The sequence below is a fragment of the Pristiophorus japonicus genome, chromosome 6, assembly GCF_044704955.1.
Source record: "Pristiophorus japonicus isolate sPriJap1 chromosome 6, sPriJap1.hap1, whole genome shotgun sequence".
Taxonomy (NCBI): Eukaryota; Metazoa; Chordata; class Chondrichthyes; family Pristiophoridae; genus Pristiophorus; species Pristiophorus japonicus.
The window spans coordinates 201,393,032-201,419,153 of NC_091982.1; the positions used below are offsets into that span (position 1 = coordinate 201,393,032).

The window sequence follows — 26,122 nt, forward strand, 5'->3', positions numbered from 1 at the left end:
TTCTCCCGCAGGACATACGGCACAGCTCTGGCTTTGTGGTGCACTGGTCTGGCGTCTGGGGTGATGCGTATCACTACTTTGGTACCTTTGAAAGTACCGACACCAGGTTGAAATAGCGACTTAAACTTTTGTAGGACCTGTGAGTATGAACTTCGCTCCACAGATGAAGTGGCGTGCACATCTCCCCATTTCCAGTTCATCTCGGCTAGCCAGCTCCTCCGCAAAAGTGCGGGACCATTTCCGGGGACAATACAGAGTGGCAGCCGGTTCTCTGATCCATTATGTGTGACCATCAACATTGCACTGCCTAGCACTGGGATGATCTCTTTGGTGTACGTCCGTAAATGCATGTCAATGCGTTCTAGTTTGGGTCTGCTAGCTCTGATTGGCCATAATTTCTCGAATTGTTGGACACTCATAAGTGACTGGATGGCTCCTGTGTCCAGCTCCATGTGTACTGGGATGCCATTTAACAGTACTCTCATCATCATAGGTGGCGTCTTTGTGTATGAGCTGTGGATGTTTGCCACCTAAACCTGCTGAACTTCAGCGTCCATTGCTGTGTCCCAAGCATAACCCTGCCTTGCAGACCCCTCTTGTGGTTCATCTGCTTCGTAAACCAGCCTCGCTTCCTGCACATTCTGGCCAAATGTCCACTGAAGTTACAATTTCTACAGATAAATTTTTGAAACCTGCAGGTTTTCGCAGCATGTCTGCCCCCGCACCTCCAGCATGAGCTGAGATTGTTGTGAACAAAAGAGCTGTTACCAGGCATTCCTCTCTGATTGTTTCTTTGATTACTCTTGAACACTCTGTTAGTGGGTGTCAATGGCCCCATCCCAGGATGTATTGTCCCTTATGATGGTGTAATTGTCCTTTCGACCTGCTGTTGTCTCTGTTGAGGACCCACCCTAGAGTCTGTTGCTACCTGGGTGGTGTCGAATTGCCCTTGCCTGCCTGCGGGGTTCTCAGTCACGTTTACCATGTTAACTTCCTGATCCATCGCTGGAAGCAGAGTTGCACGCGTATATGATCTTGGTTTCCTCCTCCCCCGCCATGAAAGTTTGAGCCATCAACGCTGCTGCTTCCAAGGTCAAGTCCTTGGTCTCAATTAGCTTCCTAAAAATCCCAGCATGACCAATGCCCTCAATGAAGAAATCGCTTAACATCCCCCCCCTGCAGGCATCTGTGAACTTACAGAGACTGACCAAGCACCGAAGGTCCGCAACAAAGTCCGGTATGCTCTGCCCTTCCCGACGTCGGTGCGTATAGAATCGGTGTCGGGCCATGTGTATACTGCTTGCCGGTTTGAGGTGCTCACCGATCAGTTTGCTGAGCTCTTCAAAGGTTTTGTCCACCGGCTTCTCGGGTGCGAGCAGGTCTTTCATCAGCGCGTACGTCTTAGGTCCACAGCTGGTCAGTAGATGCGCCCTTCGCTTGTCAGCTGCTGCATCTCCCAGCCAGTCCTTTGTGACAAAGCTCTGCTGGAGCCTCTCAGTGAAATTGTCCCAGTCCTCACCAACACAGTACCATTCCTCTGTGCTACCGGTGGCCATTCTCGTCAGTCGTTGATTCCCATTTTTCGTCGCCAAATGTTATGTCCTTACACTCGACTGTAAATCAACATGAGGCACATTCTGCAGACAGGTCACTCTGTGACCTGTACCTTTATTCATAGGACCATGCGTGGGACCTCCCTTTATATACCTGGATGACCAGGTGAGGAGTGTCTCCCACAAGTTCACCCCCTGTGGTCAAGGTGTGCATTTCTTAGGTGTATACCATGTACAATGTTGTTACATGAAGGTTACAGTTACATGAAGGTTACATACATGAGAGTGGGAAAACCAGATAGAGTTAGGGTTGCAATGTTTATCACTGCCATTGGCAGCGATGCCCTCAATATCCACAATAATCTTCCCTACAAATCAGAGGAAGACAAGCAGGAAATTGAGATTATTTTGATGCTCTGGGAAGAGCACTGTAAAGGTAAAACTAACATCATCTATGAACAGTACCAGTTTAACAACTGTGTACCGGGTACGTAATATGTCCTTACTATACAGTACAAATGCACACGAGGCCCATACTTGAGAGAAGGTCACTCTGTGACCGGAAACCTTTATTCCAGCACTGAAGTGAAGGAGGTGGGTGGAGCTTCCCCTTTTTTCCTGAAAGTCCAGGTTAAGAGTGTCTCCCACAAGTTCACCACCTAGTGGTCAGTGTTCTCACGGTGTACAGCTTAGGTCAGTTTATACATGGGTTACAATGACAATTGACTACATGACATCACCTCCCCCCCAAAGTCTTATTGGGATCACAGGTTGAGTCTCTCTGGTGGTTTACGCTCCCTTGTAGAGCGCCTGAGTTGGAGCTCCGGTTGTTGGGCGCTGGCCTGAGTGTCTGCTATTTGCGGTGCCTCAGGGCTGTCCGGACTGCCCACAGTGACTGGGTTCTCCTCCACTTGGTTCCGGTGTTCGGTCACCTGTGGTGGAGTGAACTCTACATCGTGTTCTTCCTCTGCTTCTTCTATGGTTGCTGAACCTCCTTTTTGTTTGATCCACGTGTTTGCGGCAGATTTGTCCATTGGTAAGTTTAACTACCAGAATCCTATTCCCCTCTTTAGCAATCACAGTGCCTGTGAGCCATTTGGGCCCTGCAGCGTAGTTGAGGACAAAGACAGGGTCATTGACATCAATACATCGCGCCCTCGCATTCCCGTCCTGGTAGTCACATTGTGACCGGTGCCTGCTCTCAACAATTTCTTTCATGGCGGTGTGTATAAGGAATAACCTGGTTTTGAGCATCCTTTTCATTAACAGCTCTGCGGGTGGAACCCCTGTGAGCAAGTGTGGTTGGGATCTATTGGCCAACAGGAGGCGTGATAAGCGGCTTTGTAGGGAACCCCCTTGGATTCTGAGCATCCCGTTTGATTATCTGCACTGCTCGTTCCACCTGGCCATTTGAGGTAGGCTTGAATGGTGCCGATCTGACATGGTTGATACCATTTCCTGCCATCAAGTCCTGGAATTCAATGCCTGTAAAGCACGGGCCATTGTCGCTGACCAAGACGTCCGGTAAACCATGGGCGGCGAACATTGCCCGTAGACATTCTACCGTGGCAGAGGATGTGCTTGAATTGAGAATGTCACACTCGATCCATTTGGAGTAGGCGTCTACTACAACCAAAAACATTATTCCCATGAAAGGTCCTGCGTAGTCCACATGGATGCGTGACCATGGCTTGGCGGGCCAGGACCAAGGGCTAAGGGGGGTTTCCCTGGGCGCAGTGCCCAGCTGGGCACATGTGTTGCACCTGCGAACACAAAGTTCCAGGTCTGCATCTATCCCTGGCCACCAAATGTGTGACCTGGCAATTGCCTTCATCATGACAATGCCCGGGTGCTCTTTGTGGAGTTCTCAGATGAACACCTCTCTGCCTATCTGAAGCATGACTACTCGGTTTCCCCATAGTAGGCAATCGCCCTGAATCAAGAATTCATCCTTGCGTCTGTGAAATGGTTTAAATTCCTCAGGGCATGCCCCGTACGTGGCTGCCCAGTCCCCATTCAGGACACATTTCTTGACTAAAGACAGTAGTGAGTCTCTATTTGTCCAGACTTTAATCTGACGGGCTGTCACGGGTGAGCCTTCGCTTTCGAAAGCTTCAACAGCCATGACCATCTCAGCAGCATGCTCGGTTGCCCCCTCGGTGGTGGCTAGTGGGAGCCTGCTGAGTGCATCGGCGCAGTTTTCGGTGCCCAGTCTGTGCCGAATTGCATAGTCGTAGGCGGCTAACGTGAGTGTCCACCTCTGTATGCGGGCCGACACATTTGCATTTATGGCCTTGTTGTTGGCCAAAAGGGACGTTAGGGGTTTGTGATCTGTCTCCAGCTCAAATTTCCTGCCAAACAGGTACTGGTGCATTTTTTTTACTGCATATACACATGCTAGCGCTTCCTTTTCTACCATCCCATAGCTCCTTTCTGCCTGGAACAGATTTCTGGAGGCATAAGCTAACGGCTGTAACTGACCCTTGGCAATAACATGCTGCAACACACACCCGACCCCATAGGACGACACATCGCATGTTAAAACAAGTTTCTTACATGGGTCATATAGCGTTAACAGATTGTTGGAGCATAACGAATTGCGTGCTCTATCAAGAGCCCTTTCCTGGCTGTCCCCCCAGACCCATTCACGACGTTTGCGTAGGAGCACGTGTAGCGGCTCTAACAGCGTGCTCAATTTGAGAAGAAAGTTACCAAAATAGTTCAGGAGCCCCAGGAACGAACGCAGCTCCGTCGTGTTACGGGGTCTGGATGCTCTCTGGATCGCTTCCGTTTTGGACGCAATAGGTCTGATCCCGTCTGCTGCTACCCTCATCCCCAGGAATTCTACCTCTGGAACTAGGAAGACACACTTCGCCTTTTTCAGTTGCAGACCTACCCAGTCCAGCCTGCGTAGCACTTCCTCCAGATTGTGGAGGTATTCTTCAGTATCGCAACCCGTGATGAGGGTGTCGTTTTGAAAAACCACTGTCCTTGGAATCGACTTGAGGAGGCTTTCCATGTTTCATTGAAAGATCGCGGCAGCCGAACGAATCCCGAATGGACATCTGTTGTACTGAAACAACCCCTTGTGTGTCGTGATGGTGATCAGCTTCTTCGACTCACTTGCCAGCTCCTGGGTCATGTAAGCTGAGGTCAGGTCCAATTTTGAAAAAGGTTTGCCACCGGATAGCGTCACAAAGAGGTCCTCTGCTCTCGGTAGTGGGTACTGGTCTTGGAGTAACACCTAATTGATGGTGACCTTGTAATCTCCACATATCCTGACCGACCCATCCGCCTTGAGCACCGGCACAATCGGGCTCACCCAGTCACTGAATTCGACTGGCGAGATGATGCCTTCCCTCAGCAGGCGGTCCAATTCACCTTCTATCTTTCCCGCTTCACGTACGGCACCGCTCTGGCCTTGTGGTGTACTGGCCTGGCGTCCGGGTTTATGTGAATCACTACCTTGGTCCCCATGAAAGTGCCAATGCCGGGTTGAAATAGTGAGTCAAATTTGTCCAGGACCTGTAAGCATGAAATTCGCTCCACAGCTGAAATTGCATTGACATCGCCCCATTTCCAGTTCATGACAGCAAGCCAACTCCTCCCCAGTAGTGCGGGACCGTCCCTTGGGACAATCCAGAGTGGCAACCTGTTCTCCGAATCTTTGTGTCACGACTACCGTGGCGCTGCCTAGCACCGGAATGATCTCCTTTGTATATGCCCGTAGCTGTGCGTCAATCGGCACTAATTTTGGCCTCCTGGCCTTGGATGCCCACTACTTGTCGAACTGTTTGATACTCATCAGGGACTGGCTGGCCCCCATGTCTAGCTCCATTGATACTTGGATCCATTGAGGAGCACTTTCATCATTATCGGTGGCGTCCTGGTGTATGAACTGTATATGTGCTCCACATGAACTCGCTGAACTTCAACTTCCAGCGATTTCCCCCAGTGTCCATTTGGCCTCGTAGGGCTTACATCGGGCCCGTCCTCCTCGTACATCAATCTGGCTGCAGGCTTCCTGCACATATGCGTCAAGTGACCGCTGACGTTGCAGTTTCTGCAGGTATATTGCTGATATCTGCAAGCTCTGGCTGTGTGTTTACCTCCACACCTCCAACATGAGCCGTTGTTGGAAACAAAAGGTCCATTACCAGTCGATTGTCTCTGACTGTCTCTGTAACTGTCCTTAAGCGCATCATTAACAGGTGTTGATGGCCCCATTACTGGCCACATTGTCCCTTGCGATGGCATGAATCGCTGTTCAGCTAGCCATTGTCACTGTTGAATTCCCCCTTTGGGTTCGACTACATGCTCGGGCATGTCCGATTGCCCCTGTCTGCCTGGAGTACTGTGTGCCGCGTTAACAATGTTGACTCCCTGTCCATTTGCTGCATTTAAACCAAGATTTTTGTCAAACATCATTCTGGTCTCTTCCTCCCCTGAGATAAATGTCTGGGACATCAAAGCCGCCATTTCCAGGGTCAAGTCTTTGGTCTCAATCAGTTTCCTGAAAAACCCGGCGTGCCTGATGCCCTCAATAATAAAGTGTCACAGCATCTCTGCTCTGCATGCATCTGGGAACTTACATAGGCTCGCCAGTCGCCGGAGGTCTGCCACGAAGTCAGGAACACTTTGCCCTTCTCGCCGCCGGTGTGTATAAAACTGGTGTCTCGCCATGTGCATACTGCTCGCCAGTTTAAAGTGTTCCCCGATCAATTTACTGAGCTCTTCAAAAGTCTTGTCCGCCGGTTTCTCAGGCGCTAGAAGGTCCTTCATCAGGGAGTACGTCCTGGATCCACAAACCATCAGGCGATGTGCCCTGCGTTTGTCGGCCGAATCCTGTCCCAGCCATTCCTTAGTGATGAAACTTTGCTGTAATCTCTCAATAAAATCGTCCCAATCATCACCAACACAATACCTCTCGTCTGTGCTGCTAGTGGCCATGCTCGCGTGGTTTAAATCCCAGTTTCTCGTTGCCAATAATATGTCCTTACTAGACAGTACAAATGCATACGAGGCCCATGCTTGAGAGAAGGTCACTCTGTGACCAGTAACCTTTATTCCAGCACTGAAGTGAAGTAGGTGGGTGGAGCTTCCCCTTTTATACCTGAAAGTCCAGATTAGGAGTGTCTCCCACAAGTTCACCACCTAGTGGTCAGTGTTCTAACGGTGTACAACTTAGGTTAGTTTATACATGGATTACAATGACAGTTGAATACATGACAGTTCGAGTGGTTTGACAGATATCTCGTGCAAGAGAGAGAGCTAGCGTCATCATGTGATTTTGGCAATTTGAGGGATGATTTTATCAGAGTCCGCATAGTCTGAGGAATATCTGATAACACTGTGTAAGAGGCTGTTGCAAGGATCAAGCCTAACACTCGATAAACGTGTGATGCTCTGTAAAGCTACAGAGGCCACAGTTGTGCATATGAAATCCGTAAAGCTCACTAAAACAAACTCTGAAGATGTCAAAGCTGTCAGACAGAAACCCCGACCCACAAAGAAAGAATTTACAGAGAAAAGAGTTCATGAACAATTGCAGATATTGTGGCAAAAGACATGAGCTGTCAAAAACTAAATGCCCAGCATATGGGAAGACCTGCACAAGTTGTGCCAAACTAAATCACTTTTCTCAAAAGTGCAGACAGAATATGAATTCGATCACGCAAAAAGCTCACCAGAATATCCACAAAGCAACGGAAAAGTTGAGAACGTGGTTAAGCTCGTTAAGCAGTTAATCAAGAAGACGAAGAAAGACTGTGGTGACTTCTACATGAACCTTCTCATCTGGCGAAACACACCAATTGAAGGCTTGATGGTTTGCCAGCACAATGCTTACTCGGTCGCCACACAAAGACAAACATCCCAATCGCAAATTAACTACTCAAACGAGAATATACAAAATGTCATCGGCAACAAATGCCAAACAAGCACACTACTACAACAGAGGTGCTGCAGCACTTCCTACACTGCAGGAAGGAGAAACAATAAGACTCAAACAAACGCGAGAAAGCAGTGGCAAAAAGCTCAGGTTCAGAAACAAGTCGCATTCGATCATATCAAGTCATTACAGAAGATGGCCGTGAGTATCGCAGAAATAGGAAACATCTGAGAAAGAGCACTGAGACATTCATCGAAACTCCAGAGATCTCAGTAACACCCACAGATAATCCGCTGCCAACACAGCCAAATGACACGTGAAACAGCACTTCAACGACAACATGTGAAAACAGGGATATGTTGCTTGATATTTCCCCTCAGAGCATTGATAAAGGGACCAAAGCGATCAGTGTACAGAACATCACTGAAACAACCAGTTTGAGGCAAAGCAACAGAATCCGCACAACACCAAAATACCAGTACGATGTACAGAAATAAGAAATTATGGAATTGAACACTTGGATAAAGAATGAATAAGACAAGAGTTTTATTATTGTTTGTTAAACTTGTAGTTGTTTAATACATGTATTCATAAGAAGTTAACTACCTGTTTATATTGAAGCTAACTTTGATTCATTTTTGTTTCTTATTAAAGGAAAGGTATAATGAGATAATGTATAGCGCCCTCTAGCTAGGAGTTATAGATATAATGTATAGTGTCCTCTAGCTCGGAGGTATAGTGGACTGTATTGAGAGAGAGGGTCTGTGAAAGAACGTCATCTTAAGCTTCACATGGCTGGCTGAGATCTCCCAAATAAATAGAGTGAAGTTGAATTATGAGTGTTCAAGAGACTATAAAATACAGTTATATTTTTACTTATTTCTGTAACATCAATATTTTTGCAGTTATGATTACTTTAAAAGCTTTTTAACAAGTACATGTATTTTTGTAACACAGATTATATTGTGTTCCTAACACAGATGAGACTGCACACAGGGAGGTTAAAGTAACAGTGACCTCAGTCTTTATGAAGACACTCCAGAGTGAGGAACAGGCCTTAGGGGCCGGCTTATATACAGTGCTCCCAAGGGATGCTGGGATCTTTTGGGACTTCAGGGGATGCGCTCCCTGGTGGCGGAACATGGGAGTGCATGCTTTACAGATAAACAACATCACTCCCCCCCAAAGTCAAAGTGAAAACTATTTACAAGGTGAGGCGGTCGGGAGTCTTTCTTTCCCTGGTGGACCGCCTCAGTACAAATGTCTGTTCTGGTGTGTTGGCTGTGCCCTCGCTGGGCTGGCGTGTTGTTGGCCCTGCAGGGCTGCTGGATGAGCCTGGCCTTGCTGGGCTGTTGGGCGTGATGGGTTCAATTTCCTGGTCCGGGGTGGTGTCGTTGATCCTTTGGGTGTGTGTTGTGGGCTCGAAAAAGTGGTGTCTGCTGTGGGTTGTTCAGGGCAGTCTGTGAACCGCAGCCTCATTTGGTCCAGGTGCTTTCTGCAAATTTGTCCATTGTCTAGTTTGACAACAAACACCCTATTCCCTTCTTTAGCTATCACCGTGTCCACGATCCACTTGGGACCATGTTCATTGTTTAGCACATACACAGGGTCATTCAGATCAATTTCCTGTGACACAGTGGCGCGACCATCGTTTACATTTTGTTGCTGCCGCCTGCTCTCTACCTGATCATGCAGGTTGGGGTGAACCAGTGAGAGTCTGGTTTTAAGTGTCCTCTTCATGAGTAGCTCAGCCCGCACCCCTGTGAGCGAGTAGGGTCTCATGTGGTAGCTGAGCAGTACCCAGGACAGGCGGGTTTGGAATTAACCTTCTGAGACTCGTTTAAGGCTCTGTCTGATGGTTTGTACTGCCCTCTCTACCTGCCCATTGGAGGCTGGTTTAAATGGGGCCAAGGTGACATGTTTGATCCCATTGCGGGTCATGAATTCTTTAAATTTGGCACTGGTGAAACATGGCCCGTTGTCACTGACCAGTATGTCAGGCAGGCCGTGGGTGGCAAACATGGCCCTCAGGCTTTCAATGGTGGTGGTGGCGGTGCTTCCCGACATTATTTCACATTCAATCCATTTTGAAAAAGCATCCACCACCACCAGGATCATTTTATCGTGAAACGGGCCCACATAGTCGACATGGATCCTCGACCATAGTCTGGAGGGCCAGGACCACAAACTTAGTGGTGCCTCTCTGGGCGCGTTGCTCAACTGAGCACACACACTGCATTGCCGTACACAGGACTCGAAGTCAGAGTCGATACCGGGCCACCGCACGTGGGATCTGGCTATCGCTTTCATCATTATTATACCCGGGTGTGTGCTTTGGAGATCTGAGATGAATGTCTCCCTGCCCTTTTTGGGTAGCACTACATGGTTACCCCACAACAGGTAGTCTGCCTGAATGAACAGCTCGTCTTTTCGCCGCTGGAACGGCTTGATTAGCTCTTGCATTTCAACGGGGATGCTGGCCCAGCTCCCATGCAGTACACAGTTTTTTACTAGGGACAGCAGAGGATCTTGGCTGGTCCAAGTCCTAATCTGGCGGGCTGTGATAGGTGATTTATCATTTTCAAACGCTTCCATGACCATCAACAAGTCTGCGGGCTGCACCACCATCAACAAGTTTGCAGGCTGCGCCATTTCCACCCCCGTGGTGGGCAATGGTAGCCGACTGAGAGCATCCGCGCAGTTCTCGGTGCCTGGCCTGTGGCGGATGGTATAGTTATACGCTGATAGCGTGAGTGCCCACCTTTGTATGCGGGCTGAGGCATTAGTATTTATCCCCTTGTTTTCAGCGAACAGGGATATGAGGGGCTTGTGATCGGTTTCTAGCTCAAATTTGAGGCCAAACAGGTATTAATGCATTTTCTTTACCCCGAACACACACGCTAATGCCTCTTTCTCAATCATGCTGTTGGCCCTCTCAGCCTTAGACAAGCTCCTGGAGGCATAGGCGACAGGTTGCAACTTCTCCTCAATGTTAGCTTGTTGTAATACACATCCGATTCCGTACGACGATGCATCACATGTTAGCACAAGTCTTTTACACGGTTTATACAATACAAGCAGCTTGTTGAAGCATAAAATGTTTCTGGCTTTCTCAAAAGCAATTACTTGTTTATTTCCCCATACCCAATTCTCACCTTTACACCATAACACATGCAGGGGCTCTAAGAGGGTGCTTAACCCCGGTAGGAAGTTTCCAAAATAGTTGAGGAGTCCCAGGAACGACCGCAGCTCCGTGACGTTCTGTGGCCTGGGCGCATTCCTGATAGCCTCTGTCTTGGCATCTGTGGGCCGAATGCCGTCCGCCACGATGTTTCTCCCCAAAAACTCCACTTCTGTTGCCATGAAGACGCACTGCAACCTCTTATGCTGCAGCCCTACGCGATCCAGTTGCTGGAGGACCTCCTCCAGGCTTTGTAGGTGTCCCGACCCGTGACCAATATGTCGTCCTGAAAAACCACCGTGCGTGGTACTGACATGAACAGGCTCTCCATGTTTCTCTGGAAGATCGCTGCAGCCGACCGAATTCCAAACGGGCATCTGTTGTCGATGAACAGTCCCTTGTGCGTGTTGATGCAGGTGAGGCCCTTTGAAGACTCTCCAGCTCCTGCGTCATGTAGGCCGAAGTCAGGTCGAGCTTGGTGAACGTCTTGCCTCCTGCCAGCGTCGCAAATTGGTCGTCTGCCTTAGGTAGTGGGTATTGGTCTTGTAGCGAGAAACGATTAATAGTTACTTTATAATCGCCGCAAATCCTGACCACGCCATCATTTTTGAGTACTGGAACAATCGGGCTGGCCCACTCGCTGAATTCCACTGGGGAGATGATGTGTTGCAGCCTGTCCAGCTCAATTTCCACTCTCTCCCTCATCATGTGAGGTACCGCTCGCGCCTTGTGGTGAATGGGTCGTGTCTCTGGGACCAAGTGGATCCGCACCTTTACCCCGGAACAGTTTCCAATGCCTGGCTCAAAAAGGGAAGGAAATTTGTTGAGAACCTGGGTACGTGAGGCCTCATCGACATGTGATAGCGCTCGGATGTCATCCCAGTTCCAGCGGATTTTGCCCAGCCAGCTCCTTCCGAGCAGTGTGGGGCCATCGCTTGGGACAATCTAGAGTGGCAGTTCATGCACCGTGCCCTCGTAGGTGACCTTGACCATGGCGCTGCCCAGGACAGTGATAAGCTCTTTAGTGTACACTCTCAGTTTCGTGTGGATGGGGCTCAGGGCTGGTCTGAGTGCCAATATTGCACCACAGTCTCTCAAACATCTTTCTACTCGTGATGGATTTGCTTGCGCCAATGCCCAGTTCCATGGCTATGGATAAGCCATTCAATTTTACATTTAGCATTATAGGTGGACACTTCGTTGAAAATGTGTGCACCTCATGTACTTCAGCATCTGCCTCTTCTCTCTGAGGCTCGAAATTGCTTTGATGCACCATGGACCGATCTTCCTCTGCCATGTGGTGGTTAGCAGGTTTTGCAGAGCTTACAGCTCGTCTGCAAGCTCACTGGAGGTGCCCCATTGTTCCACAGCTCTCGCAAACATACCCTTTGAATCAGCATGAATAGGCTAAATGGAAGCCTCCACAACACCAACAAGGTGTGAATTGCCTTGCATTCATCCTTTATTGCGGACGCTGAGTCATTTGGGTCACCTGAGGTCTGCTGGCAGTTGCAGACTCGTGGTTTCTGTCCTGTACATTTTTGCTCGCAAACACAGTTCCAGTTAATTTATGAACATTGCTAGCACTTGTGTGCTGAGAGATTTGTTTGATGTTATCACTGGTGGACATAAACACCTCAGCTATCGCAATGGCCTTACTGAGGGTCGGTGTCTCTACAGTCAAAAGGTTTCGTAGGATGGTCTCGTGGCCAATGCCCAGTACAAGAAAGTCTCTGAGCATCTGCTCCAGGTAGCCATCAAACAAACATTGTCCTGCAAGTCACCTTAGCTCGGCGATGTAGCTCGCCACTTCCTGACCTTCAGATCGCTGGCACGTGTAGAACCAATATCTCGCCATCAGCACGCTCTCCCTCGGGTTAAGATGCTCCCGAACTAGTGTAAACAGCTCCTCATACGACTTATCTGTGGGTTTCACCGGAGCCAGAAGATTTCATGAGGCTGTAGGTCGGTGCCCTGCAGACCCTGAGGAGGACCGCTCTCCTTTTTGCAGCGCTTCCTTCTCCGTCCAGCTCATTAGTACAAAGTACTGGTCTTGCCGTTCGACATAGTCTTCCCAGTCCTCACCCACTGAGAACTTCTCCAGGATGCCCACTGTTTGCTGCATCTTTGGGTTAGATTTGTATACTCGTCGCCAGTTATTATGTTCCTAACACAGATGAGACTGCACACAGGGAGGTTAAAGTAACAGTGATCTCAGTCTTTATGAAGACACTCCAGAGTGAGGAACAGGCCTTAGGGGCCGGCTTATATACAGTGCTCCCAAGGGATGCTGGGATCCCTTGGGACTTCAGGGGATGTGCTCCCTGGTGGCGGAACATGGAAGTGCATGCTTTGCAGACACACAACAGATTATATCCCACTTTTAGATTGAATTTTGTCAAAAATTATTGCTGCCATTTATTTTTAGATCAGAAATTCTTTCCCTTTAGTACTTCCTTATTTAAAACATAATTGCCTGCCCACTCAATAGGGGGAAAATTGTGATTGGATGTTTCCTTCGGACGAATGCTTCTGACCCGAAATTTTTTTAATGAAAATACCTGGTGGTCACGGAGGCACCTTCGATTCCGGTTGGAGGCCTTCATTCGATGTGCAGCATATGGGAAGATGCTGGGCCTGGAAAACCCATCACATTAATAAAAATGGAATCTCCGTTTGTGTATATTCCCATTACTATCAATGAGAACCCCCCACCCCAAAACAAGAAACACAACATAATACATTTAAAAAACACCACACATATTTAAAATTAATTGAAATTAAATGTAATTAAATGTTTTAGAAAAAATATATATTTTTGGGATTCTTTTAAAATGTGTTTTAATAGGGTTAAAAATAAACTGACCTTAACAGACAGGGTTTTTAACATAAAGATGAACGATTAAATTTAATTTTTATATATTTTAAAACTCTTACGCTGGCAAAAATAAGCTATATGCCTTTTTTTAACCAGGTGTAAAAGTTTGAAGGACATTCGCTGGGCATGAGTTGGGCAAATAGCCCAATCTCTCTCGCTTTAATGTCCTTCTCCAGCGATGCAGAGGATCTTTCAAGAGAAATCTTGACAGATTGGAAAAGCCGGTTTTTGGCGTATGCGCATCTTGCCCCAAAAAACGGCATTTGCGAGGCCTCGTCGGGTCCATGCTCACTACGTACAGACTCAGTGAGGCCGGAATTTTTGGCCCAATGGATTATACGCTACATTTTCCAGTAAAGTAAACGAGCAGTTTTTTAATGGCTGTGGTGGCAACCAACCTCATTTGATGTATGAAAATTATGTTAATGGGGTCCATGCCAGATTTCACATTGTTCTTACTCCTCTCCTGTAGCACAGCTTTCACAATATAAAACAGCCACACAATTATTTGGCTGGCTTGGTTTATTCTGAATGTCCCTTCTCCTGAATTCCTGTTACTGTGGAGAGCATTTTTTTTACTGCTATATTAAATTGTTGACAGCTGCAAAATCAATTGTAGCAAACAAAGTTCTCAGGATGGGAATGCTCAGATGGTGGCTCAAATGAAACTATAGAATTTAGATGGGGAAGATAACTACATAAGAGACAATAGGGGCAGGTGAAATTACATCTTGGCCATTACCCACCGAACTTCAAAGTGGATGGTTTTATTCAGGGACACACAATGTTACCAAATTAATATCACACAATAGCTCAATAGATTTACTGAATATCATAATTATCTTGGATCAAGATTGTTCCCAAAACATTTACAATATTGAATTGAATGTTTAATGAACAACATCACAGTTTTGCATTATGTATAGGTGTGAAAGCTAAAAGAGTATTAATTGTACACCAAATAGCATTTACATCTTAAAGTTTCCTTACTGTTTCTGCTTTGCAGGTCACTTGTTATTAACAAACAGAATTCTGCAGTTATCATTTTGTATGCCCTTGAAATCATTCAAGCATCAGTTACTCAGAGTTTAATATATTACCAGCATTAGACATTACTGATAACGACACTGACAATGACCACCTGGTGGATTATAATATCAAAACAAGCCATTTATGTTTGTGGAAGGTTTCTGGAAAACTTGGACAGCGTATTTTTACAGAACTCAATAATTATGAGTTTGCACACATGTATGTATAAAATATTTTTGTACGGGAGAGTTTTGTAATGTGTAAATAGTGCAATGTGAATTTAATGTGTAACAAATTTCTAAAGCACGTTCTGCTCCACTTCTCACTGTGAAATGGATCTATAAATATCTGATCTGTAACAAGAAAAGAAAGGTTATGGCATTTCGGATGTCTAACCTTCATAGTATTTCTTAATTAAATTACAATTTTCTCCAAAATAAAGTTCTTATTAAAACATTAATCTGACCACATAAATCTAAAATAGTTATTAGTAGTTATTATCTGAAAGTAAGTAATGTTTTTTTTTATTATTAGAAGAAATTCTTTGTGTAGATAATGTTTCGTACAGCCAGTCATCCTCTAAGATCTATTAACCATTGTAACTGCTAGATGGAAAAAAAAGTTGTTGAATCCTGTTCATTATTGTAAAGGGACTAATTATTAAAATTACATTTAAAAGTGTATTTCTTATTTCCTTCACAGCAATGAGGACTATGCTGTTTATTAGTCTCCTGTTGCTCTGTGAAAAGATGCTGATTTGCAGCTCTGACTCTTTTCCTAGTGATATTACTATAGGATTTGCAGTTGATTTCTACCATGCCATTCGTTCAGTGCAGAAGAACCAAAATCTTATTTGTTCACCAATGTCTATCAGTCTGGGCCTAGGGATGATAGAACTGGGTGCAAGAGGGACCACTTTGCAACAGTTAAGAAAAGGTCTACATTTTGATAAAGCACAAGAAGGTAGGTAAAACTGTCTCTGTACTTGGTAAAGTAATCTAGATAGAAATGGATTTGCAATTGTAGAAAAAAGTTGCTTTCCTGTTCACCCAGATATTGCATGCATATAACATTGGCTAATAACCATTTATTTTTAAACGTCTGCTTAATCCTAAAGGATTGTGATTCTGATTTTAGGGAAGGAATTTTCTATGATGAAAAAGCAATCCAAAATCATCTCTACTAGTAGTAAGAAATACAAGCTAAAACTTGCCAATGCGATTTACATTCAGAATGGATACCGCCTGACTGAACAATATCTCCACAGCAACCAGGAATTCTTTGATAATACTGTAAGAAAAGTGAATTTTCAAGATTCCAATTCTGCAGCCAACATTATCAATACATGGGTAGCTAATCAGACCAATGGTAAGTGTTAGTATACTCATTTGCTACTAATAGCATTTTATCTAACAAAATGGTCTGTGGCTGGGGCATTCCAACTTAGGCTAAAGAAGATACTGCAATCCATCTACACCCAAGAAAGCATGTCTTGTTCTGATTAACTCGTACAAGAACATTAAACAGCATTTGAAAATAATCTTTCAAACCTATACGAGAACATTAGGAAGCTAAATGTATGTGAAGGGAATGTCTAAAAATAGTCAATCAAAATAGAATGAGATGCCAGTCCCAATTTTAAGTCAGAGCGAGTGTGCAGCTTGCAGAACGAACACCAGAATCGGAACATTTGACCTAATTGGTCTTGTGATAACACCGACCTGAAATACTATGCCCAACAGCAGTGGGTTGCAAGGAGTAGGTGCGGATGCTGCTGTCTGTGAAGAGTGGCAGTGAACCTACTTCCTTGATGTCCTTTACATAAGCGAGCTTCAGACATGGGGTCGGCCCCCTCTTGGTACTGCAAGATGGCTGCCAGAGATTAAAGTAACCTCAGGACTCTAAGGCTCCGAGGGAACCATTGCAACCACCCACTGCTCAAGCTCATCTTTTTCTGTGACAACTTTGTAGGCATAGTCAATTAGGAACTAAGCTACTTGGCACAAAGTGTAGGTATAGTTTTAAGAGTAGGTGCAGATAGGAATAATTGATTTTGTTGTCACTTCCTGGTGCATGTTGTTTAAAGTAAGGACAGTTTGATCAATTATAGTTGTAAGTTCATTTCTTTGTATGCTTTCAACTTTTGGGAATTGAGTAATGGCAGGTTAAGTGTAGACTTCTATCTTACAGAGGGCCGTGGCCAAAGTCTTGGAAAGTGGTCATTGCAAGTGAGAGTGTGGGTGGGTGTGGGTTTTTATATGCATGTGTGTTGGGGTGTAAAACAGGCAGTTGTGAAATGACTTTATTTGGTGAGTCATCCTTAATTTATTGAAAACTTTGGGCTATCAGTTATACAGCCCTTGTTCTGGGAGCTGGCTGCTGCCTCCAATTCCACTTCTCTCCTTCTTATGCATCCTCCTCATGCTGTGAGAATGCCTAAGTAAAACCACCTTGGTCTGTAGACCAAGTATTTATCTATAGAGAAGACATACCTTTGGTGATACCTGATTCCAACAGCCTCTAGCCTAGCCTCTTCCATTTCTTCATCCTCCATAATATCAAAATAAAGGTATTCCTATTGAGAAATTCATATCTGGAGTGCAAAGCGGTACTTTGAGTAGAGATGAGTAAAAATAGCAGCAAAAGTCCCAATTCAACCCCAAAGTATTAAAAAGAATTGCTGCCCAGGTAATGGGCTACAAACCTTCAGTAATACCATGAAACAATGGCCTCCTCGGTGTGCTATCCACCTCAGGGATACCTTGCATTATCTTGCAAGGCTTGCTGCTGCTGCCACTGATATAGTGACCCAATTTAAATGTGGTGCTGTGGGATTTTGGCAGACCTTAAAAGGAACTGGATGGTTTTGGAAGGGGAATGCACGTAGGTTTTGTTTTGTGGCAGAGTTGAGATGGTAGCCTTTAAGAATGCATTGTGCTCAGGTGGCAATTCAGAGGAGAATCCAAACCAGAGTTACAAAGCACAGTAGAACAGCTTCGCAGGTCGGGCTATAAAAGAGCTGGAGCGGCATACCACTTCAACCTCCAGCGCGAGCTGCTCCAAGTATGCGACGATTTTGAGATGGGCAACGTCATCAAAACCCTGGTCGCCATTTTGGAGTGTGGGCAGAACACCGGCAGAGCCCAGGTACAGAGGAGTGGGAAACATTAAAAAAATTCAAGCACAGGCATCTTCCACCCCCTCAATTGGAGTTCAGGACTGGAACATCGGGTCCTTCATCGAAACACCTGTGAACTCATGGAAGCAAGTTATCCTCATTCAAGGGACTGTCTATGATGATGAGTCCCAGTTGTACTTAATCTAGGTTTGAGTATAACTTAACTGTGTTTCTTTTTAAATTGTTCTTCTGTTAAAATTTCCATGTGTTTAATATTTCTACTCACTTTATTAACCAAATAGACCTCCTCCTTAAAAACACATGTAGCCATATGCTCCCAAACAGCCTCATGTTTATCCCTACACTAAAAGATAATTGGCAAAAATAAAATGGAAATTTTAAAGACCCAGGAGCATCTGTGTGTTTCCCACAGACAGAGTAAATGTGTAATTATGAATTGTGTAAATAAAGTTATCTTATGGCAATAAGAAGTTACTCTATTCCCACAGTCTGCAACGTATTTGGTAACCAATTGAAAAGTTAGAATAAATGTTGAAAAATAGTTTACAAAATAATAAATCATATCATCAAATCATACCTATAGTAGAAATAAATAGCATTTTACTGTCTGATGGTTTTAATTAGTGATCTAATCAAGAATAATTACTTTGGAACATTTTTTAACAATATTAGCTAATTTGGATGCAGTTATTCTAAAACTAATAGATAGTGAATGTTCCTTCATTAAATACCCTTTCAAACATAGTGGTACTTTATTGGCCTAAATAAGATGGTTGTATAACAAAAACAAAATGCTGGAAATCTGAAATAAAAAGCAGAAAATGCTGGAAACACTCAGCAGGTCAGACAGCATCTGATGCTTAAAATAACAGATAGCACAATGCAGAAGAAGAAAGTCTGTTTTCAATAAACTCAATCTGTAGATGTAAATTTACATCAAGTGGCAGAACAACAGGGAACAACCAGACACAGTTATGGAATCTTATTACTCAGAATACTGGGAATGGAGAAGTTGGCATATTAATTTCTCAATGGGATTTCCCAGCTCTGTAGGAAGTCAGTTAATTTGTGTTCACACTCTAACAACCCAGGGAGATATCCTGGCAGCAGAACTTTTCTTTGTGTATGAGCTAAAATATGATTACCTTTTTGGAAGAGCAGAAATTCTATGAAATTTCTGGTTAAAAAAATGTTTCTCAGCTTCAGTGTTTACCATCTAACTCTGGATATATTCAAATTTCTTCAACATTGCTATATCAGGGTGATCAGTCTTCTTATAAATTATCATGTGTGTACTGTGCCACCAAGTAGTATATGTTCATTTCTAGTCCAGGACCCTTGTATAGGAATGTTAGATGAAGTCCTTACTACTAGGGGGATCAAGGGGTATGGCGAGAAAGCAGGAATGGGGTACTGAAGTTGCATGTTCAGCCATGAATTCATTGAATGGCGGTGCAGGCTAGAAGGGCCGAATGGCCTACTCCTGCACCTATTTTCTATGTTCCTTTCTATGTTTCGATAATGTATACATTTCCCTCTATAGTGCATGATTTCTGGGTTATTTCATTATATACAGAAGATGCATTTTCTATAAGAATCATATTCTGCAGGCTTCAAGGATGTGGACAGCCACATTCAAGGTATCACATGATATTTGAATCACGCCATAGTTGTCTGGGAACTTAGACGTTTTGACATTGACATCGCTGCCCTAAGCGAGACCCGGCGGGCAGGGGAAGGCCCGCTCAAGGAACAAGGTGGAGGTTATACCTTTTTCTGGAAAGGAAAACCAGAGGAAGAATGCTGCCTTCATGGAGTCGGCTTCGCTGTCAAAAATGAACTGGGTTGGCCATCTTAAAGACTCCCACTGGGGGGTTAACGAACACCTCATGACCCTTCGCCTTACCCTATCCCAGAACCAATGCGCCACAGTCATCAGTGCATATGCCCCAACACTCGATGCAATCGATAAGGCTAAAGAGGGTTTTTATTCTAACCTCGAGACATCCCTGTCCCGTGTCCCCACAGACGACAAATTGATCCTCTTAGGTGACTTTAACACCAGGGTCGGCAAAGTCACAGCCCTCTGGGAAGGCGTGATTGGCAGAGAGGGGGTAGGGAAATCCAACTCCAGTGGTACCCTACTCCTGACAAAATGTCTAGAACACGAACTCCTCATCACCAACACCCTGTTCCGCCAGAGGGACAAATACAAGGCATCGTGGCAACACGCTTGCTCCAAACACTGGCACCTGCTGGACTATGTCATCATCCGAGCCAGGGATCGCAAGGATGTGCCCATCACCCGCGCCATGACAGAAGCTGACGACTGCTGGACGGACCACCGTCTAATCCAATCCATCATCAATATTAACATAGACCCAAAGCAGTGAAGACAGCAAAAGCATTGCTGCAAAAAAGTTAACACCGGGGCACTTAAAGACCCAGCTAAGAGAGCCCTATATTGTGATGTATGTAGCACACAAATCACTGACTCCACATGGTCTGGTGTTGTAGTAACTGCAGTGACCTTGGTCCTTTATTGTTCAGCTCCAGAGTGCCTCTCAGGTGTGGTGGGCAGCCTTTTATACTGCCTCTTGCAGGTACTTTCAGGTCTCCTACCACAGCGCCCTCTGTGGTGCACCATTGTACTTATATTATACATTTAATGTACCTGGACAATACACAATATCTCACTCCCCCCCCACCACAGTTCCAAAAGCCGTTGCCGGTAACCTCGGCCTTGTTTGTCCTGGTGGGTTAGTGAGTGTGAGTCCATGACCATCCCATGCAGGGATTATTAGGTGCAAGCATGTGGTGTTTGCAGTCTTCGCATGGGTGATGAAGTGTCGGGTATAACCTTCAACAGAAAACAGGTATACATAGACGGTACATTAATATGGTACATACAATATGTGGTACAACTGGTATGTCAAAAGATTACAGGTGCACTGAACAGTTGTTTAATCCCAGCTCTGCTGGGTAAGGTACAGTGGCGGTATACTGCCCCCTTTTTACTGGGCTGCGCTGAGACAGGGTATCGCAAAAGGTGCGTTGCCTCTGTGCTCAGTAGTCACCTTAGCGGTTCATCTGCATCCACTGAACCCTTGCATTATTTGTCACGGGTCCCATTAACCCTTTTACTTGTTTTACTGTACCCCGTGATATGACTCTTTTCGTAAATCATTCGTGTCCATCATTTTTAAACGCTGTACCCATTTAGCATTGTAAATCCTTCATCCCTCGTTTCACCTTTTTAAACACAGTAACCAACCAACATCAATACAAAAAAATTTAACTCTTATCCACACATGTCACCATACCAGTCTCATTACTCCTCTAGACTTGCTCTTGCCTTACAAAAGTCTCTTTGTGGGGACCACCAGTGGTGTGGGGCCCTTTTAAGGCTCTCGGGTGCATTGCCCTTTTAAGACGCCATCTTATGGTTCCCTCGAGGCTTTCTTTGGGCTCTGCCATTTCAGTCGCTCTGCTGGCCTTTGTCTGCCGAGCACTGCTGCCACAAGGCCGCCGTCATCTTGAGCTCGCTGACAAAGAAGAAAGAAAGTATAAAATCACGCTTGATGGGGGGGGGGAAATTCTGGCCTCGGCTCCAGCATTGCAGGTAGCACTGATAATCCACACGTTGGTGATGGTCCGAGCCCTCTCATTACAACAACCATGGTAGGAGGGACTGCGGTGGAATGATTGCGTCCTTCGGGTAGTTGTTGTAGATGTAGAAAGCAGTGGAAGCTTTTAAGGAGGCTGGATCGATTGTGCGATTATGCGTGCGGAGAGGGAAGCCCGTCTGGAAAGATCTTAGAATTGAAACTTGTCGCTTTCTCCCAGGTCATACCAGCCGCCGCTGTAGCCTCCTCTCCTGCCGTTCCAGCCGCCGCTGTAGCCTCCTCTCCTGCCGTTCCAGCCGCTGCTGTAACCTCCTCTCCTGCCGTTCCAGCCGCCGCTGTAACCTCCTCTCCTGCCGTTCCGGCCGCTGCTGTAACCTCCTCTCCTGCCGTTCCAACCGCCGCTGTAACCTCCTCTCCTGCCGTTCCAGCCGCCGCTGTAACCTCCTCTCCTGCCGTTCCAGCCGCCGCTGTAGCCTCCTCTCCTGCCGTTCCAGCCGCTGCTGTAACCTCCTCTCCTGCCGTTCCAGCCGCCGCTGTAGCCTCCTCTCCTGCCGTTCCAGCCGCCGCTGTAACCTCCTCTCCTGCCGTTCCAGCCGCCGCTGTAACCTCCTCTCCTGCCGTTCCAGCCGCCGCTGTAGCCTCCTCTCCTGCCGTTCCAGCCGCTGCTGTAACCTCCTCTCCTGCCGTTCCAGCCGCCGCTGTAACCTCCTCTCCTGCCGTTCCGGCCGCCGCTGTAACCTCCTCTCCTGCCGTTCCAGCCGCCGCTGTAACCTCCTCTCCTGCCGTTCCAACCGCCGCTGTAACCTCCTCTCCTGCCGTTCCGGCCGCCGCTGTAACCTCCTCTCCTGCCGTTCCGGCCGCCGCTGTAACCTCCTCTCCTGCCGTTCCAGCCGCCGCTGTAACCTCCTCTCCTGCCGTTCCAGCCGCCGCTGTAACCTCCTCTCCTGCCGTTCCAGCCGCCGCTGTAACCTCCTCTCCTGCCGTTCCAGCCGCCGCTGTAACCTCCTCTCCTGCCGTTCCAACCGCCGCTGTAACCTCCTCTCCTGCCGTTCCGGCCGCCGCTGTAACCTCCTCTCCTGCCGTTCCAACCGCCGCTGTAACCTCCTCTCCTGCCGTTCCAGCCGCCGCTGTAACCTCCTCTCCTGCCGTTCCAGCCGCCGCTGTAACCTCCTCTCCTGCCGTTCCAGCCGCCGCTGTAACCTCCTCTCCTGCCGTTCCAGCCGCCGCTGTAACCTCCTCTCCTGCCGTTCCAGCCGCCGCTGTAACCTCCTCTCCTGCCGTTCCAACCGCCGCTGTAACCTCCTCTCCTGCCGTTCCAACCGCCGCTGTAACCTCCTCTCCTGCCGTTCCAGCCGCCGCTGTAACCTCCTCTCCTGCCGTTCCAGCCGCCGCTGTAACCTCCTCTCCTGCCGTTCCAGCCGCCGCTGTAACCTCCTCTCCTGCCGTTCCAGCCGCCGCTGTAACCTCCTCTCCTGCCGTTCCGGCCGCCGCTGTAGCCTCCTCTCCTGCCGTTCCGGCCGCCGCTGTAACCTCCTCTCCTGCCGTTCTGGCCGCCACTGTAGTCTCTACCGCCGCCCGACTTTTTCTCTGCGTGGACCCCCCCGGTTTGTCGGCCATCGATGGACCTCCCGCTCATCACCTGCAGCGCCCCGCTGGCTCACACCCCAGCAATCGGCCTGCACCTACAAGACTGCTCTTTGGGAACCCGGGGAGCAGCAGTCTGTGGAGCAGTCTGTGGAGGACTTTCCCCATCCATCTCCTGCCGAGTAGTGTCGGCCCATCGCCTGCAATAACCCACAAGGGTAAACCGTGCGTCTCGCCCCCATGAGATACCTGCACGTCCGCTCTGCCGAGAACGGGTATCAGTTCCTTGGTGTAGGTACGCAGCTTCACCGTGACCGGAACCAGCTTGGGTCATGCAGCCGGGTTACCCCACAGTTTTTCAAAAGTTCTCTGACTCATCAACGACGGACCCGATCCCGTATCCACTGCCATACTCACTGGGACTCCGTTGATTTTGACTTCCATAATCACGGGGGGCGAATCGTCGGTGCACGTATACAGTCCCAACACCTCATCTTCTTCTACCTGCTCCTCGCTGAACAGTGGATCATCCCCCATCTCCTCAGCCACGCGGTGAGTCAGATTTCTTTTACACATACGTTGAAGGTGGCCTTTAATGTGGCAGGTATTGCACGTGTACTCCGCAAACCTGCACCGGTGAGCCCCATGGCTTCCTCCGCAGCGCCAGCATGGTGCTGCTTGATTGACCCCCCTCAGCGGACTCTGAGTTCCAGGACCTCGAAGTCCATGCTCTCTTCCCCCGGCAAAGCCACGTTCTGCAGTTTTGTCCGTGGTGGGCGCTATCCTGTGGACAGTGCCTGCCGGGTTCGAGACTGTGTGGATCATCTGCTTGGTGCTGCAAGTCGAGGTCATAAATGCCCTGCTGGTGGTGATGGCTTGCTTCAGGGTGACTGTAGGTTCCATGGGTAGCAGCTTGTGAAGGAGACCCACATGGCCAATCCCCATAACAAAAACGCGTCTTCAAGGTGTGTGCCAAAATCACACGGCGCCGCGAGTCTCCTGAGGTCCGTAGCATATTTGGTGACATCCTGGCCCTCAGGTCTGCAGTGGTGGTAAAATTTGTACCAGGCCGTGAGGATGCTCTCCTTCGGTTTAAGTTGGTCACGAATGAATGCGACCAGCTCCTCATACGACTTGCCCCTGGCGCTCCCGTGTGCCAGCAAATCCCTGACGAGATAGTAAACCTCATCGCCACAGCTGGAAAGTAATATCGCCTTACGCTTCTCTCTCAGTGCATCCGTGTGCCCCATCAGGTCGTTTGCTGTGAAGTAGTACTCGAGCCTTTCCGTAAAGACCTCCCAAACATTTCCCACCGTAAAATCCTTTAACGAGCCCAGAGTAGCCATAGTTGCGTGATGCATGAAGTTCGTCCGTGTCCTCGTCGCCAATGTGATGTATGTAACACACAAATCACTGACTCCACACGGTCTGGTGTTGTAATAACTGCAGTAACCTTGGTCCTTTATTGTTTAGCTCCAGAGTGCCTCTAAGGTGCGCTGGGCAGCCTTTTATACTGCCTCTTGCAGGTACTTTCAGGTCTCCCACCACAGCGCCCTCTGTGGTGCACCATTGTACTTATATTATACATTTAATGTACCTGGACAATACACAACATATATAGCCAGCGCCTCACAGCCATTCTGGCATGCCTTGATGAACTTGAGATGCTCAATGCCCACAGCGCTTGGTCTGCCCTCCAGGCCTCCATAACCAGTACCTGTGAAGAGACACTTGGTTACTCAACCAGGAAACACCAGGACTGGTTTGATGAAAACGATCAGGCGATCCAAGAGCTAATAGATCGTAAGCGCAGAGCATTTCTGAGCTTCAAACAACAACCCAACTCTGGAGCTACAAAGCAACGTTACAGACTGTAAAGTCCTGACCCTGCAGTACAGACTTACACGAGGCACCTGCTGAAGTCAAGGTCACTCTGGACCTGCACCTTTATTTCACAGCTCTCGAGTGCCACACTTGCCTGAAAATTGCCTTTATATACCTGTGTGGAACAGGTATGCAGTGACCTTGGTCCTTTATTGTTTAGCTCCAGAGTGCCTCTAAGGTGCGCTGGGTCATATCTAGTTACAGTCATGTATAGCATGGTAAGATACAGTTATATACAGTAGTGTGAGATACATGACACAGATGGCTCAAGGCTGAGATCCAACAAAAAACGTGGGACCTAAAGAACAGGTTGTGGATGGAGAAAGTGCAGGTGATACAACAACTAGCTGACAGCCACGACACATGAGAATTATTCATTGCAGTCAAGGCCACCTACAGTCCAAACTCCCAAGGCCTCACCCCACTCCTGGCCAAGAACGGGGAAACACTCATCAAGGACAACAAGGCTGTCAGGGCCCGCTGGAAGGAGCACTTTGAAGATCTCCTCAATTGAGACTCTGCCTTTGACTCAAGTGTTCTCAACTCCATCCCGCAGCATGTGATCCGCCACCACCTCAGTGAAACCCCAACGCTGCATGAGATAGGAAAAGCCATAAAACAGCTCAAGAAGAACAAGATTACGGGAGCGAATGGAATCCCTGCTGAGGCGCTAAAATATGGCGGAGAGGCATTGCTGGTGCGGATACATGACCTCATCACTCTCATTTGGAGGGAGGAGAGCATGCCGGGAGATCTCAGAGATGCAGTGATCGTGTCCATTTTTAAAAAGGGGAACAAATCCGACTGCGGCAATTACAGGGCAATCTCCCTGCTATCAACCACTGGAAAGGTTGTCGCCGTCTTCTCCCTGTGGCCGAGGAACTCCTCCCGGAGTCACAGAGTGGATTTTGTCCCCTACGGGGTACAACGGACATGATCTTTGCAGCACGACAACTGCAGGAAAAATGTAGGGAGCAGCGCCAGCCCTTATACATGGCCTTTTTCGATCTTACAAAGGCTTTTGACACTGTCGACCGTGAGGGGTTATGGAGCATCCTCCTCCGTTTTGGATGCCCTGAAAGTTTGTCAACACCCTTCGCCCTGCTCCACGACGACATGCAGGCTGTGATCCTTACCAACGGATCTATTACAGACCCATTCCACGTCCGGACCGGGGTCAAACAGGGTTGTGTCATCGCTCCAACCCTCTCCTCAATCTTCCTCGCTGCCATGCTCCACCTCACTGTCAATAAGCTCCCCGCTGGAGTGGAGCTAAACTACAGAACCAGTGGGAAGCTGTTTAACCTACGCCGCCTCCAGGCCAGGTCCAAGATCACCCAAACCTCTGTCGTCGAGCT

At 47.5% G+C, this 26,122-nt stretch overlaps 1 protein-coding gene across 1 annotated transcript in view; it reads left to right on the top strand.

The window, feature by feature from the left end:
* The first annotated feature begins 7,140 nt into the window (after positions 1–7,140).
* Positions 7,141–26,122, top strand: part of LOC139266246 (serpin I2-like) — a 50,804-nt gene continuing 31,822 nt past the window's right edge. Inside the window, exons 1-3 of the mRNA XM_070884075.1 lie at positions 7,141–7,648; positions 15,234–15,494; positions 15,669–15,899. Of these exons, the coding sequence (XP_070740176.1) occupies positions 7,141–7,648; positions 15,234–15,494; positions 15,669–15,899 (1,000 nt within the window). The remainder of the gene's footprint in view (positions 7,649–15,233; positions 15,495–15,668; positions 15,900–26,122) is intronic.